Source organism: Sparus aurata, chromosome 7 (assembly GCF_900880675.1).
Source record: "Sparus aurata chromosome 7, fSpaAur1.1, whole genome shotgun sequence".
Taxonomy (NCBI): Eukaryota; Metazoa; Chordata; class Actinopteri; order Spariformes; family Sparidae; genus Sparus; species Sparus aurata.
The window spans coordinates 10,260,128-10,277,052 of record NC_044193.1 but is presented as its reverse complement, the minus strand read 5'-3'; the positions used below and the strand labels follow the sequence as shown (position 1 = coordinate 10,277,052).

At 39.4% G+C, this 16,925-nt stretch overlaps 2 protein-coding genes across 2 annotated transcripts; both read left to right on the top strand.

Annotated features, from left to right (window-relative positions):
* The first annotated feature begins 1,205 nt into the window (after positions 1-1,205).
* dnajc11a (DnaJ (Hsp40) homolog, subfamily C, member 11a) lies at positions 1,206-9,029 on the top strand. The gene is made up of 16 exons (XM_030424498.1): positions 1,206-1,364; positions 2,464-2,593; positions 2,749-2,822; positions 3,540-3,641; positions 3,752-3,880; positions 4,038-4,160; positions 4,260-4,333; positions 4,439-4,628; positions 4,734-4,819; positions 5,024-5,140; positions 5,962-6,117; positions 6,246-6,315; positions 6,569-6,626; positions 7,801-7,943; positions 8,132-8,261; positions 8,586-9,029. Exons 1-16 carry the CDS (start codon positions 1,293-1,295, stop codon positions 8,609-8,611), a joined length of 1,680 nt encoding a protein of 559 aa, XP_030280358.1. The 5' UTR covers positions 1,206-1,292; the 3' UTR covers positions 8,612-9,029.
* A 3,253-nt stretch (positions 9,030-12,282) lies between these two features.
* Positions 12,283-16,920, top strand: LOC115584423 (F-box only protein 6-like). The gene is made up of 6 exons (XM_030421835.1): positions 12,283-12,807; positions 14,133-14,382; positions 14,491-14,605; positions 14,715-14,810; positions 15,549-15,684; positions 15,784-16,920. The coding sequence occupies exons 1-6, from the start codon at positions 12,727-12,729 to the stop codon at positions 15,928-15,930; spliced, it is 825 nt and encodes a 274-aa protein (XP_030277695.1). The 5' UTR covers positions 12,283-12,726; the 3' UTR covers positions 15,931-16,920.
* Positions 16,921-16,925: the final 5 nt, after the last annotated feature.

Genomic DNA, 16,925 nt, shown 5'->3' with positions numbered 1-16,925 from the left:
ACTCTTGTCTTTGGATACATCATCCATGACAGCCAATAAGTGTCAATTTGTGCGTGTTGTAAAGTTAATTAAGTATCAGTTGTGGTTTTAAAGGGTGTCATAACCACAAAGCAGACTATAAAATATGTGAGACATATCAAATATTGGCAACAGAGCCTATCACTCAAGATGTCAGTTCACATTTAAAAAAAGTCTGTGGACGTTTGTTCTCTTGACAAGTCGAGCTGATTTCAGACAGTTGCACCATGATAGTGAAAGCTGCGGGGATTTCTCCAAGACGTGGATCTAACCTCTTATGCACCAATAAGGGTGTAATATTGGAGTCTGTCTGAACGGTTCTGTCAGGTTCTGGGGGGAGGGGGGGCGTGGTTGGCGTGAAGTACACATTCCAAGCCAGGACAGTTACTTTAATCCTGCCCACTAGATGCTGTCGAGGTTTTTTAGACTTCACACCATCATGGCGCAGTTGGGCAATACCATAGCCGCGCTAAATGACGACAGCCAATCTAATTACAGATCACTGTGCTTAATAGACTTTGCTTTTGGCACTTACTGACAACCACGGGCACTTAAGGACAGCCGTCGTCTAAACAGGCTGGTGGTGGCCGTCGGTGCTGAAATGCAGCCCGAGGAGGTGTTGGTGCTGAAAGGACAGCTCCTCTGCAGCCTGCTGCCCGCGCGCCTCGTACAGTCAGCGGCTTATTGCATGGAAAGTAATAACGAACTAATGAAAGACATAATGCAGTGAACTGATTCTCTCACCCCCCCTCTTGCCTTAATTGTTCCTGGGTGATTGGATGAAGACAATATCGCTTTAGAATGAGGCATACGTGTACCTGTTTTCAATATCCATTTGATTGCATGGAGAGTTAAAAATCTTTATGTGAATTAGACGTTTATTTAAAGAAAATGATAAATTACATAGCTGTAAAGTAGGCTAAATTATATTTAAAAAAATATCGGAATAGTAATTATACGTTTTAGAAGTAATATCTAAAAACAATGGTGATTGCAGTACGAAAGGTGCCATCCTATCCTTTTAATTTTGAAAACAGGACGAATAAACCGCAAATTACCTGCTATAACAACTCCCCGCACCATCGCCAATGATGATTATTACGTTTATATTTTGACTTTAAAATGAAAAGCACAGCAAAGGACAACATCGTCGAGCTCCATGAATAAAGTTGCTGTCATGTCGTTTTCCTCCCGAGCGCAAGGGGGCGACAGAGCGCGAGGCGAAGTCTTCGAGCGACGTAAATGACACGAAGAAGAAATGACCGGGAGTAAACATGGCGTCTGCCTTGGACGATGATGAGATCCTGAATGATGATTATTATTCCCTGCTAAATGTCAGAAGAGAGGTAAAATATGCAGTTGCGATCGCAGTGGATGTCTGTGCGGGTCCACGTCGCAGTCACTCGACTAACTTTCTCCGCTTGATATTTAACGGTTACTTGTTTAAACACATGTTACGTTAGCTAGGTTGCTAGCGTGACCCTCGACATTGGTTTCTGTGCTGTGACTCTTTGGCTGGATACTTTACAGGCACACAACAGGTTGCGGGGTCACAACTTTACCAACACGAGTTGTCAGTTAATGTAATGAATTAGATGCCACCCCCCGTTACTGCGCTGATATGGGCGCTCATGCTAACAAACAGTTATTTTCAGTTTCGTAAAAATTATTGGAATGTGGACAGTGCTAACTGGCTAATGCTACAACTTTACTTCAGTGCTTCAAACAATTACAGTCGAGCATATTACACTAATATCTGGGAATCAGGCGCTTTCGGTCTTCATGCTTGTATTTGTAAACCAGAGGACATTATGTTGGTGTGCTATTGACATCTTATAAAACACTGAGTTAGGGCACAGGGACATTCTGTTCTCTAGAGCGACTAAGCATGCTGCAATTCATATGCTCTTATGATTTACTTGTGATCAAGTGAGTGAGCGTAGACAGGTAGAATATGATTTTTTTTAAAATGTGAACATGACAAACTTTAATTCAAGAAATTATTTGACAAAGTTTGCATGTAATGCAGTTCAACACAAAGTGAGTCATGGTGTCTGGTGTCAGCAATTTCGAAAATGAAAGTAGTTGGGTAAGCTTGAATGTGAATACTCCCCTGAGCTGTGATGATTGGACCAACTCCTTCTATACTTCACCGATCAGCCTTAACATTAAAACCAGTGACAGGTGATCGTGGTTGATCGGTGTATAGTCCATCTCACAACAATGTGATTTTAATGCATTAAAGCAACAGCAACAAGTTCCCCTTCAGACTGTCATCTAAACCCTTTATGGCATTTTAGCGGTGCTGGAAGACTTTAAGATGTCAAATAAATGTTGAATGAGGAGTAAATAAAGTATGGGAGCTTTGTATGTTGTTGCCTAAGTGTCCCTCCAAGATTTCTCTCTCACATTTTCTCCATATCTGCAAATGTCCATGTCCTCCAGGCAACACAGGATGAGCTGAAGGCAGCATATAGGCGGTTATGCATGCTGTATCACCCAGACAAACACCGGGACCCTGAACTTAAGGTTCAGGCAGAGCAGCTTTTTAATCTTGTACATGAAGCCTATGAAGGTAAGAGAAGCTGTAATCACATAATGTACTTAACTCCATTTGCAGCTGCGCATGAAGCTGATGTTGACTTGAATATGTTGTGGTATACACAGTTTTGAGAAACTTAAACTACTCTGATTGTTAATCTTATTGGTGGTTGTCTTTTGTGTTTGTAGTGCTAAGTGACCCACAGACGCGGGCTATCTATGATATCTATGGCAAGCGAGGACTCGATGTCGACGGATGGGAAGTAAGTCCATTAGTGACTGTAGTGGCTGATAAATCCCAAGTGAGACACCACATGCAGTCTGAAAACAATAACCTCTGTGTTGACTGCCAGTCCACTATATATTAATATACGGGGTTGGCGACCTGAGGTCTGAAATTCACAACCACAATTCTGGGGCTCACCTCGTGCATTTGGAAAAAAAAATGAAGTTTACTGCTAGCAAAGTGCAAACATAACCAAATGTGTGCGTTTGCATTGCTAATTCTAACTTTGAGAACGCACACAAAACAGTGTGAGCTTCAATGCAAGTCCATAGAAAATAAAATTCAGAACACCAGGTACATTTTTCTTTATTTTATTTATGCATTTATATCTTAATCTAAAATTCTATCTCGTTTATGTTTTGACTATGTGACTTCACACCATGTTGACTGTAAGCTAGCATAATATATTTGTTAAAAAAACATTTCAAGAAATTATATATTTGAATTAGAATTTTTAAATTGTATTGTTGATTTTTGGGACTTGGTTTGTTTTTACTGTCCTATGTGACATCGCCTCTTTTAGCCTGCATGAAACATTTCTTGATTTGCTTCATCTGTGTTTACTAAACCCATCAGTGGTTGACGGCACAAAATATGACGCACAAAATTTCTTAATCTGCTGCTCTTCTCCTGCAGCTGTGAAGCAGCCAATCCGCAGTTTTCTCCGCATTCAAGTTGTATCTCTTTACTCCAGGTGGTGGAAAGAAAAAGAACCCCTGCAGAGATTCGTGAAGAGTATGAACGTCTCCAGAAAGAGCGAGAGGAGAGAAGGCTTCAGCAAAGGACCAACCCAAAGGTATGTTCAGGGGAAGATAACAACCTTCACGCTGAATTGAAAATAACCTAAAGAGTAATATTCTTGCACCAATTGCATATACCAATTATTCATGAATCTTTTAATTGCAGGGAACGATTAGTGTGGGCATTGATGCTACGGACCTATTTGACCGATATGAGGAGGACTATGAGGATACGGCAGGCGGGGGAGTCCCACATGTGGAAATCAACAAGATGCACATATCGCAATCCATAGAGGTAATGCGTTGCTCCAGATTCTGCGTGACTGGCGTTTACTAGAGTATGTTTTTTATTGAACAATTTGTAGCCACAATTAAATGTTTGATGGTCACTATGAAAGACTCCAGAGCCATTTCTTATCCAAGGACTTACAATTTTATGTGTTCCTCTGCAGGCCCCTCTTACCACAAAAGACACAGCTGTTTTGTCTGGCTCCTTGTCAACCCACAATGGAAATGGAGGAGGCACCATCAACTTGGCCTTGAGAAGAGTCACCTCAGCTAAGGGATGGGGAGAGGTATGCTGCTTGTTTTTCAATGTACTCAATGTATTTTATACATGGCACACTTTACTTATTGAGCCTCTGAATGTAAAATGTTATCTGTGTGTTACACAGGTAGAGATTGGTGCTGGAGACACCCACGGACCTCTGTTCGGAATGAAGATATTCCGAAACTTGACGCCTCGATTGTACGTGATGAAACTCAAGAGAACAGAAATCAGTACTCAGTGTCAGTATGTTTGTCACTGCAACATGAAAAATTAAGTGATATTTTATTTTACTTGTTGCCTCAGCTTCGTGACCGCTCAGTGTGGGCTCCAGTTTTCATCCCGGGGCGTTCGACCTGGGGTAACGACAGTACTGGCCCGTCACCTAGACAAGAACACTATGGGCTATCTGCAGTGGCGCTGGGGGATCCAGTCCTCTATGAACACCAGCATAGTCAGAGACACCAAGAGTAGCCATTTCACCTTCGCAATGCAGGTCAGCAGCCAGGAGTTATTTAAAATGTTTGCCAGGACACCATTACTTCAAGAGTTGCCTGTCAGGCTTGTGCCAAAATGATTTTAAAATTTTTTGTCTCTGCAGCTTGGCATTCCTCACACTTTTTTGATGATGAGCTACCAGTACAAGTTCCAGGATGATGACCAGACGAAGATTAAGGGCTCAGTAAAGTATGTTTTTAAAGAACAGTATGTGTTATCATAAATTCATATTACGACCCTTGTCGTCATAATTGGATTCGTCTGTACAGCGACCCAAATTTCCTCCCATTATGTATGCATCGTTGGTAGTTTTTGTGCAAGATCTGACGGCTTGGATCCAAGTAAACTTTGTCTACGTGTTGAGAGGTAGTGACACTGTCTTTCATGTAACAGATCAGGCTTCTTTGGGACTGTGGTAGAGTACGGTGCTGAAAGGAAGATCAGTCGACACAGTGTCCTGGGGGCCACTGTCAGCGTGGGAGTGCCCCAAGGTGTCTCCCTCAAGATCAAGTAAGCACGTCTCTTTGCTCCAGTTTCCTAGGTTCCTTAGGTGTTTTCCTCACAGTGCTGTTGCTATGACATCCCGCAGAAGATAAGATCCGACATCATATCAGCCAATCAAATTCTGTTTACGACAAGTTGTGTGTAGAGATGCCATGGAGCTCTGACCTGCCCATTTAAGTTTTGGCTTATTCCCATTTCCTTTTTACGAACTATAATTGACAGCATATACAAACATGTTTTAAAAAAAATGAATTGCCGTTTATCACACTTTACCTTACATGTTGTAAGCTATCGATTAAGTGAAATTTCACCTCCCCCTGATAGCCATTTTGGCAGTGTGTCCTGTACTCTTATTGTAAGATGTAAAAATGTAACAGGTCTGTTTGTTGCCCTGAATCAAACAGTGGCTGGCATGCGTGTAAACTTGACCAGCACAGAGCCGGATATGTCTGACACTAATTGGTCAAAAATGATTGCCGATCATGCCGAAAACTGCCAGTTTCAGGTCTCTCGGGTTGAATCTTTGAGGATGTAGACACAGGATTGGAACCAAAGTGATGCTAGTTGGTTTTGGTATGCGTTTAAATGCTTGAGCATCAACAGTATACTTCTTCGTGTGTTTGGACACTTCATTGAAAGCCATCTAAGGCACATATCGCACAATAAATTCTCTGACATTTGATGCAACAGTCGTCACAGAATTCACTATCCTGTGAAACCTAGAGCATGGCATATGATTTCCCTTTGCCTACCAATGTTACATGGAGTAACCAATTTAGCATTAAGCCATTCAAATATAAATAATGAATCCAACTTTCTGTTTGCAGACTAAACAGAGCCAGCCAGACATACTTCTTTCCTATTCACCTGACTGACCAACTCCTGCCCAGTGCTGTATTTTACGCCACAGTCGGACCACTGGTTTTCTACCTCGCCATCCAGCAGCTTATTATCCGACCCTACGTGCGGGCCCAGAAGGAGCAGTAAGAAACCTTCAGTTTAAGTTGGTTGTTTCATGCGAGAAATGTTATTGGAAGAAGCACCACATGTATTATTATGGTCAGATTTTATGAGCTCATTTTATTTCCCCATTTGTCTTTGAACTCAACAGAGACTTGGAGAAGCAGCAGGAGAGCTCGGCCTCTAATATAGCCAGAAAGAAACAGGAGGCAGAGTCTGCCGTGAGTATTTTACTGGCTTATATGTTGCTGCAGTGCCAATCGTACATGGTGGTTGAGTCTTAGATAAGACTTGCAGGTATGACTGTCAAGAAATATTACAAGTCCCACACCAGTCCCACAAAAGGGGATGAGATGGGATTAGATAAGATGCAAAGTCTTAATGAAATTCATTAGTATAATCCATATGACGTGAAACTCATTGTTTGTGTCTGTCTCCTCCCCCTTCTTCTGTGTGCCTTTTTCATCTCCAAAGGTCTTGCTCATGCAGGAGTCTGTGCGCCGGATTATTGAAGCAGAGGAGTCTAGAATGGGTAAGATGAGTAATATTTTAGAGGGTGAGCTTATCCTGAGAATAATGTTTTTTAAGCAGGTTGTGAAACTATCTGATTCTCTTATATTCTCAATCGTTTTTCATATGTTTTGTAGATGAAATGCGTTGATGCCTGGTTGAATGTGGAAGTGTAATTTCTGAGATAGAGTGCCTGTTTGCACTAAATGAAACAAGAGTTTCACCGCCATTACATTTTCTACCAGTTTACACATCAAAAACCCCAAAACTAAAGCGGAGCACGTGATTTAAGTCGTCGTCTTGAGCAGTTTGCTGACATCTTAAAGGACTTTAAACCAAACAAATACAAGACAAGCGTGTGAGGGCGTTTCTTTGTCATATAAGAATTCTTTGTAGATAGTTTCCAGTGTGATTTAGTGGAGATGTGGGGAGCTTTTTAAACAGGGTTAAAATTGTTAGGGGGAAATCGAGTTCTGTATGGGTTTTCTTTTTTTTTTTTTTTTTTTTTAATGACCCTCTGGCTTCTGTTTCGACTAGTGATAATTGGAGCTCTTTAGTTTGCTTTTGATAAGTACACTAACAAAAAGCCCCGAGCAGACAGTATAATTTTCACCAGGGGGAGTTTGTCAAGTGATAATTGGCTTATGACACCTGTCACTGTAGAGGTTGCTTTCATTTTAGTATCATCAGAGGTCCCCTAGACTTTGCACTTGTAAAGTAACAGTTAATAGCTGTAGTGTGTGTGTGTGTGTGTCTGTCTGTCTGTGTGTATCTGTGTGTGTGAGATGACAGACACACAGCTGCTTTTCTTTATTCAATGGGCTACACTCTATGAAATGGCTCCTGTATTGTTTATGCTGCTTGCAATTAAAATAAATTGTGCTGTCTTTTTATTATATACTTGCGAAAATTATTTCCATAAACAAAGTCTCAATAATTACAGTCGTCTTGTTATAAAATATGTGTGGCTAACATTGCTGTCACGCAAGATGCCTAATAGTTTTATTGGTGAAAGCGGGGATTTGTTTGGAACTTTTAATATTAATTATTCCAAAAATCTGTGTGTATCTGGTCTGTCATCCCCCAGATTCCTAAAACCTACCATTAAACCAAACCAAAATTACCATTTTGTCGACAAATATAACACAATAATGCAATAAATGGATGCCATCCTCAACTCTGCTTCATTAAAACAGGTCTCATCATCCTCAACGCCTGGTACGGCAAGTTTGTGACGGACAATAGCAGAAAACACGAGAGGGCAAAGGTCATTGATGTGACTGTGCCACTGCAGTGTCTGGTGAAAGACTCTAAACTCATCCTCACTGAGGCCACAAAGGTAAGTGCAGTAATCCGGAGCAGGATTTCCAAACCAACAGAATTCGCCTTGCCATGATGTTTTTACAATAAGTCATAAATATTTGTCCTAGTGTGTGTGTGAAGCATTCTTGTATGGTGCAGAAGGTTTCAATGTCCTCAATGTGCTGCGTGATGATTCAGTGCATGACCTTATGATGTCCTTTCCAGTCAGGACTCCCTGGCTTCTACGACCCCTGTGTGGGGGAGGAGAAGAGCCTAAAGGTGCTGTATCAGTTCCGAGGAGTCATGCATCAAGTCCTGTCAGGAGACACAGAACCACTCAGGATACCAAAGCAATGTAAGTCTCATGTAGTTTAACACGGCGACTCTGTGGAGACAGTTTTTCCCCCATTACTTTAACATTTAGCTACTTTTAGATTTAATGATGTGGTCGATCATAAACTCCCTTGAACTCTCCAACCTGCCCCTGTTTCAGATTGTGACTGACGGCAAGGGGAATCTACTTGAACCACTGAGCCTTTGTAGATGTGTTTGATGCCATATATCTTAGAATATTTAATCTCCACTGAGAAAAAAAGTCGTCTAAAATCCGCTGGGCTACATAACCTCTCAGCAGTGTTATGCCTGACTTCTTTGTTCTTGTTTTTTTTTCGCTGTACAGCTCACAGGATTGATGCCGACACATAGGAGCTCCTCCGCTGACCAAAAAAGACTCATCTGTCAGCTGTTTGACAGAAGATGGATAAGCCTGTTTTAGATACGGCATGGAAGTCCTTGTTACTCAGAAATCGTGCATTTACCTTTTGTCTTTATATTCATTTAAATATGCAGAGCGGAGTAAAAGCATCACAGACTGGATTGATGAGAATTCAGTATCCATGGACAGGAATTGTGGCCTGCTTGAAATTCTAATGTGACACCAGAATCAATGGCTACCATCTTCGAGCCTCCTCGGTATCCATTTATTTTTGGTATGGCTTGTAATTTATAATGGAGTTCTATGTACTGTATTGTACACAAACTGCAGTGCCTATGATTGAAGACATGAATGCACCTCTGTTTATTTGCCAATATTATTAAAATCAGTCTCTCTCAAGTTGCTCAACCATTTTGGTACTTTTTTTTTTTTTTTTAAATAAGGAAAGTTTTGTTTTTCTTGTACTGCTTGTGAGATGAAATGTTTTTGATTGTTTCGGTATTACCCACGCAATTATCTTTGAACACTGTTGTTGAAATGTGTGCAGCTGAATATGAATGTGGTGGAGAGTAAACAGCTACACAAAGAGGAGGTATTAGGGGGGGAAAAAAAAGCAAAAAAAAAAAAGAATACCTGCCAGTGACAGAGGTAAAACCACACATCTACGAATTTAGTTCATCCTGGGAAAACTGCACATGAAAAGTGTTTTGATTGGATGGAGTTAAGAAAGAAGACTTTTTTACTGTAATTTTAAATGTGTTCTGAACCGCAATCACCTTCCTTTGATTAATGCATGCAGACAAACTGTTCATTCCTTTATACTGCAGGTCTTCTCCCCATGATCCGTTTCTTGATCTAGGTGAAATGTTCATGAAGCGTTCCTCCCCTCACTTGTTTGCTAGTTCGTGTGCTCTAATTAGAAAGGAGTAGATGAACTGAAGGCACCACAAGACTAAAGATTGTTGTACTCCCAGTGAATAAGCAACCCAACCATCATTAGACTCACAAGCTGATGATGTAAAGAGGGTAGACATAAAGACTAAATGATTCCTGAAACCCAAAAACAACACATTAGCAATTTACAAGTCTTCAAATGGAGATTGACAGTTTCTTCATCAGGCAAAAAATCCCTTTTTATCTATACCTTTCTCCTTTTCTTTTCTTTCCTTTCCTATATCTTTAAGCAATCATCAAACTAGATTTAAGGAATCTTATGTGTTATCAAGTGTACATACAAGAGTACTGCTATGAGTATGTATTTTGGCTGGTCTAATTTTAAAGGATAAATTCACCAAAAAATGAAAATTCAGTCACTATCTACCCTCCCTCAAACCGACGGAAAGTCTAGTGAAGTTACGTAGTCAACAAATCCTTTCTAAAGCTTCACAGCGAAACAACGTTGCAGCATTCTCCCGAACAACTGAAGTAGATAGGTACTTGTTTCAAAACATACAAAAAAGCAATTCTGTTTTGCAGTGAAGTTCCATTAATGTTTTCTGGACTTATCCTTTAATACGGTCAAATTAAACAGGCTTATTTCATACATGTGAAATGCTACAGCCTGATTGTATTTCTTATATCTGTTCAGTTTTATATAGCATCATTAATACCATTAATTCACAGGTCTTTATTTTAGCCTACATTTAGTTGAAACCCAAAAAGGAATAGCAGCAGGTATAAAAAAGTACATTATTACCCTGGTTTCTTCTCAAGGTCTCCAACAGCTGACTAAGACAACTTGCACTGAATAATTAAAGACACATAATGACCTAAACATGTCAACTCATGTCAGAGAATTATGTGATAAATTCCCTACATGTGTGGAGGATACTTAAATGAGCTTGTTTTTAGTCATTCTATTTGTAAAAATCTGACTTCTTAAACAATCTATTTTGGGTTGTTGTTTGTTATTGTGAGGAAGCCTCCCTGCTCCTTGATGTGAAGTCAGCTGATTGGTCAGAGAGTCATTATTTACAAGTTAATCAATTGCAACCTTTGTCAGCTCATTACGCTTGCATTTCAAGTGTTCCAGGAATCAATAACCAAACCAGATAATCAAAAGAATTAAACAGTCTTGTTGAGAGACTGTATTGATCAGGAGCACAATACATTGGAGGCTGGAGACACTCATTGTCATGGACACAGTGGTGAAATAGAACTAATTTGTACAATCTCTGGTTTACTCGGTACATACAAAGCATCCAGACCCCCTCAGGTCATATGGAATAGGTTTACTCAGAGTTCCCAGGATCAAAACCAAGCAAGGCGAAGCAGCTTTTAATGTCTATGCTCCCCTTTTGTGGATCAAGCTTACTGAACACCTGCGGCCTGCTAAATTTGTGAGCTCATTTAAATGAGGGCTTCAAACGTTAATGTTTACTGGGGCTTTACGATAGATCACGATTAGATTACTTAAAAAAAAAATCTTTAGCAATTTATTTGCTTGGCTTTGTTTTATTGTCTTTTCAATGCAATTTTTTTTAAAAGAAAAATCTCTACCTATAAATTTTCTCATTGCTTTTTGCTTTGACATGTACAGCATAATTAAAATATGCAGCTGTCAGTGGTCAGTATCCTTAGACCACAATACAAAATAAGTATGGAAATACAAAAAAATACACATTCCACAAGACACGTTATAGGCTATATCATATTTCTCTGCCGATATAAAGCAGTGTGTGGCTTGTGTGTGAATAGTATATATAAATAGCAGTAAGCCTTAATTCCCATACTTAAGTACAATGTAGGCCTACTAATATTTTGCTATTTTATACTGCTTTTCACCTGTAATCCACTAAATTTCACAGGGAAATATTGCACTTTTTAAAGAACTACATTTATCTTATAGCTTTAGTTAAGAGTTACTTTGCAGATTCAGATTACAAATACAAAATATAGGCTTAAATCAACAAATAAATTATGTAATATTATAGCAGAGGTTAAGATACCAGCGACATATTAAGTAATAAAAAAAAAAGTACTTTATGCCACTACATCTGTGCTAATGCATAATTTCACACTTTAAATCAAACTTGAAAATAAGAATCAAAGAGCCACTGTTGCACCATGGGCTTGTATTGTATGCAGGCAAAAGAAGAACGATGCCCATTCAAAGTTCCTTCTTGTTTTATTTTTCACAGAAAGCAAGCAGGCAGACAAAGAACAAAGGTAACCTGCAGGCCTCTCCTGGCCTGGTACAAAACCATATAGGCCCACTCATGTGCATCGTGGTCCTACACCTATCCTTATACCTATATAACCTAGGCTGCCCACAGTGTTACCCCAATTCCCATACAAAACAAAATATTAACTTGTCAAAACTAATATTAAACTAAACAAATAATTTGCAAAAGAAAAGGTTATCACACTTTAATCTAAATAAAGCAAACATCAAAGGATAGCAAGTAATACTTGTTAGCAAAAAACAATAACAACAAACAAATAGCTCTGACACTTCCTTTAATGTAGCTATTTGACATTATTTTAACAAACCATGACAAATTTCAACGTGATAGAGTATCAAAATAAAATACATCCCTTTAAAGTTTTTAAATATGCACTTGTTAATGATTACCTGGTAAACCGCTGCTATACTTTACTGGTTAAATCCAGACTCAAAGGAGGTCACATTAACTCCACCCTCCCTTCTTACTGACTCCTTGTCGCCAGGGAGTGAATAACAAGCGCTTCCTGGCTGAACTGACAGACGCTGAAGTGACCGAAAACAAAAGTAACGTTATATTTCTACGATAACAATATATTCTACTATTAACTAAAGGAACACGGCATCCTTTTCTTAACTTCGACTGAATTACAACATCAGTATCCTTAGCTGTTTGCTACTTTTCACGTCGCTATCGGGTGTCTCTGGCGTTAACGGTAACTCGAAGTGCACTTCCGTGTCGTATTTGTAACGTTAACGTTGGCGTACAAACGTTTTAGCTAACGTTAGCTTACATCCAGCGGCTTTGCGGCGTTAAGTTAAGTTAAACTACAACAAATAGTCAATACCAAAAGGTTAATAAAAAAAAAAAAACTGTGGCAGGGGTATATATCTGGCTGCGACGACGTCTCTGGTCTGGCTGTATGTCCTAGACATCAAGAAATGGAGGAATGTTTGGATTTATCCCAGCGGCAGAAACCGACCTCGGCTACAGTAACGGCACCGGCAAGATTACTTTCAGGGGTACGTATGAGTTGCACACAGGACTGTAGTCAGTAGGCTCCAGGATTTTGTTTAACTCTGGATTACATCAAGCAAACAGCAACAGATGCACTACTCAAAATCAGTCAGGGATGTTGGGATATGTGTACATGTATTCATGCATGGAAAAGTTAAATGTGTCGCATTTTATTTTGGGGACCAAAAATCCTCACGAATCATAAAGATTCAGATATGTCACTAAATAAAATGGTAAATCAAGCAGCAGGGTGGTATCTTCATAAGGCTGTGTTAAAATACAAGTGTGCAATAATGATAATTTAAAAAAAGAAAATTATACGAGTCACAGATAGAAATCTGAAATATATGAAGTATATCAATGTGTGATTATTAGTCCATTGTGTTTCTGGATCTGGATTTTTGGGGACGATGCTGATACCAGTCTTCTGATATTGAGCTACTGTAATGATTCCTCAGATGTGGATGTCTTTGACACTTGTGACAAAGATACACTAAGGATGCAGGATATTTTACAGTTTAACAATAAACTTTATTGTCTAAAGTTTTCATATCATCGCAATATGGGCAACATATGCACCGATGCCAATATATATGTAGGATCGGCCAATATCAGCTGATAATATCAGCCAACAGATGTATTGGTCGGCCTCTAATCGCAATTGCAATCTATACAAACTATACATTAAATTGCGTACAAAAAGGGAGACGGGCAGACATATACAGAGGATAGACCAACATGATGGCCTGAGTATAAAAGCTTTCTTCTGTGTTTTGCAGCTCATATATATCATATATATCTCGTTTCCTTTTTAGACTGTAGTATATGGTGCTTTTTCTGGTGACCGCTCAAAGTACTTTACAACACAAGTCAGCATTTACACACACTGGTGGCAGAGGCTACCATGCAAGGCGCCACCTGCTCATCAGGAGCGTTGACCATTCAAACACACTCACACACAGATGGAAAAGCCACCAAGATATAATGTTTGCATCTTGGTTCAGTGTCTTCTTGCCCAAGGATACTTTGATGTGTAGACTGCAGGGACCGGGAACTGGAACACAGACCATCCGTTTGGTGGATGGCTGCTCTACCTCCTTAGCCACAGATGCTCCTAAATTTCCTTTGAATGCAACCACACTGCATGTTGTTTTTTCAATCACACAGTATATTATGGAGTGACCCAGTTGTAACACTTTTTTGTGCTAAGTGTTTATGTCTGTTTATTAAAGGTGAAACTAACTAAAGAAGTGAAGCAGTAGGGGGCATGGCTCCAAATGTAACTGATTATATAGTTTGAGCTTGTTTGTTTCCTTTTATTTCTTGTCAGTTCTTCCCTGTTCTTCTGGAGATCCTGGAGGAGATCCTCCTTCATCTTCCCCCTGATCAGGTGGTGTGTGTGTGTCGGTTAGTATGCCATCAGTGGAAAGAAGTGGCTGATAGTGAATCTCTGTGGAGAGAAAGGTGTCGAAGGGAGGGATATCTCCTCCGTGATGCTTCCAAAACGCCCCAGGACTGGAGGTTGTTTTATTTCTTGTGCAAGAAGAGAAGAAATCTCCTCAAGAATCCAAGAGGAGAACGTAAGAAGCGACTGGAGTAACTTGGGTGGCATTGAAAATTTTACTTTCCTGAAGTACAACTTAGCACTCACATGATTTCTCTCACAATCCTCCTCTTTGTTTTTATAGAAGACCTGAATGGCTGGCAGATTGTGAAGAATGGTGGTGATAAATGGGCTGTACACGGACTCAGGGTGCCACATCCAGATGAGACGGTCCAGAACAACTTTGTGACCTCTTTCAGGTGAGTATTCGCTGGGAGTAGGAGAGATGAAAAAAACAAACAAACAAACAAACAAAGATATATGATACATCCTTATTACGTGGTTGCTAAAACATTTTCTGTTGTTCAGCATGTGCACGAAGTCGCAGTGTATTGATTTGGAGAAGGAAGGTTATAACCCATCTTTTATGGATCACTTCCAGCCAGACATCAGGATATCAGACTGGTAAGAAAAATACACTTGATGAACACTTGTTTTTGTGGTAATGGATTTCTATCAAGTGTAAGAGTGGAGCGTAAATGCTGAGATATGGGATTGCAGCATCATCATTGCAAAATGTCTGCTGGGGGAAAGAAAAACAAGCAGCCAGACAATCATACAGGTTAAGAAAAAAAAAGAAAACTACCCCCCAAAATCTGTTAAAAATATGCATGAATATCTGGCTGCTGTTTCAACTCTAGAATTACATTTTTTAACAAATATTATTGGTGCATTCAACATTTTGTTTACCCCCAAATAAATTGACTTCGGTAACACAGCTAAATTTGGTTAACTTTTTTACAACCTGTCTGATCACTTTGATTGCACTTTTTCACCCTTTTGTGCTAAATACTAATAATACCAAACTGTTACAACAGGTGTTCAAATCTTTATATAGCCAGTTCTTTTAATACAGCAGAGAATTCCCCCATTCGATCCAAAAACAAGGTACATATTGTGTGTTAACAAGCTATGTAACCACAGATGAAGAAAGCCCCTGAAAAAGCCCCCGAATTTACAATGATTTTCCACAATTAGTTTTTCTAGCATGTTTGCTATTGATACTTCCTTACATGCAGTGTAACACCGAGCTGTACTAAATCACTTGAATAAAACATTCCACATTCAAAACTCCAAATGATACCACTGAAAAATGAAGGTGCTTTACATGATTGCATGAGTGCGTCTGCATGTGTGTTGCAGGTATTCCCATAGAACAGATTGTGGCAGTTCTTATCATATCCGTGTAGAGTTGCTGAATCAAAGTAGGAAGCCTGTTCAGATATTTGCTCCTGAGACTGCTTACTTTGAGCAGTGGACTGAGGAGAAATGGAATCAGGTATGAACAGAACACGAGTCATTTATTTATGATGACTATGTTTAGAGCAGGTAAAAAAGCCAAATGACAACTGAAGACATAGTGGTGTGTGTTTTTCAGATGACCCATGTATTCAAGAACTACGGACCAGGAGTAAGATACATCTGTTTTACCCACGGAGGCAAAGACACACAGTTCTGGAAAGGATGGTACGGAATTCGTGTTACTGAAAGCTGTGTGGAGATATGTCCAGCAAAGGACACATAGCGCTTGAGGATTCATCTCCATGCCTTTACCTGAAATTGCATCTGTCTTACCAGCTGCAAGAACTTTGTGTGTGTGTGTGTGTGTGTGTGTGTGTGTGTGTGTGTGTGTGTGTGTGTGTGCACGCACGTGTGCATGCGCGTGTGTCATCATGACAAAATGTGGTCCTGGAGACAGCTATTGTATTTCTGTCTTTGGACAGATATGTGTCAGTGCAATGGGATCAAAACTGAAATATACACATGAAGTATTAATGTAATAATGTAGGAATGTATGCACAACCATTAGTTTGTGCATTCTTTATGAAATGTTTCATTTACCCTATTAAGAAAATATATCAAATGCATCATTCATTCACTCTGCTGTCTCTGGTGCTTTCTCTGTCACTATAAAAAGTTTAATGATTTTCTCTTCTGTGATACACTTCCTGTTGACCTCTCAGTGAAGGAATGTTCCCCAATATATTTTATCCAATGTGTTTAGGCTAATCTTAAACCCATCAATGTTTTGTATGTTGTCAACATTGAAGGCTCATCAGCTACTCTTTGGCTTATCAGCCTTTTTTCATGACACAGCTCAGTACTATGTAAGTTGTAATGCAGAAAATTTGTGATTAACTGTTTTTTGTCCAGAAACGGTTAGTTTATCACAAGTGACTTACAGTACCGCTTTGATTTCAAACTGTTTAAAAGTTCATATATCATTATACACATGTTTTAATCAGTGATGTCTACGTTATCTGATTGTGTCCAAATTTCCTTTATGGAACAGCCCATTATCTTACAATCAACCCCTCATTCAGATTTAGTTCTTTAATGTAATTTTACCCTGGTACAATGCAACTTTGTTTGGCTTATCTAACCCTTAATTAAATTAAAGACATGTAACTGGAAACAGAATATAGAACAAAGACAACTACACAAACGCTTAGACATAAAATAATACACTATTATTTTCTGAGTCACATTGTCAATTATTAAAAAAGAAATCACATATGT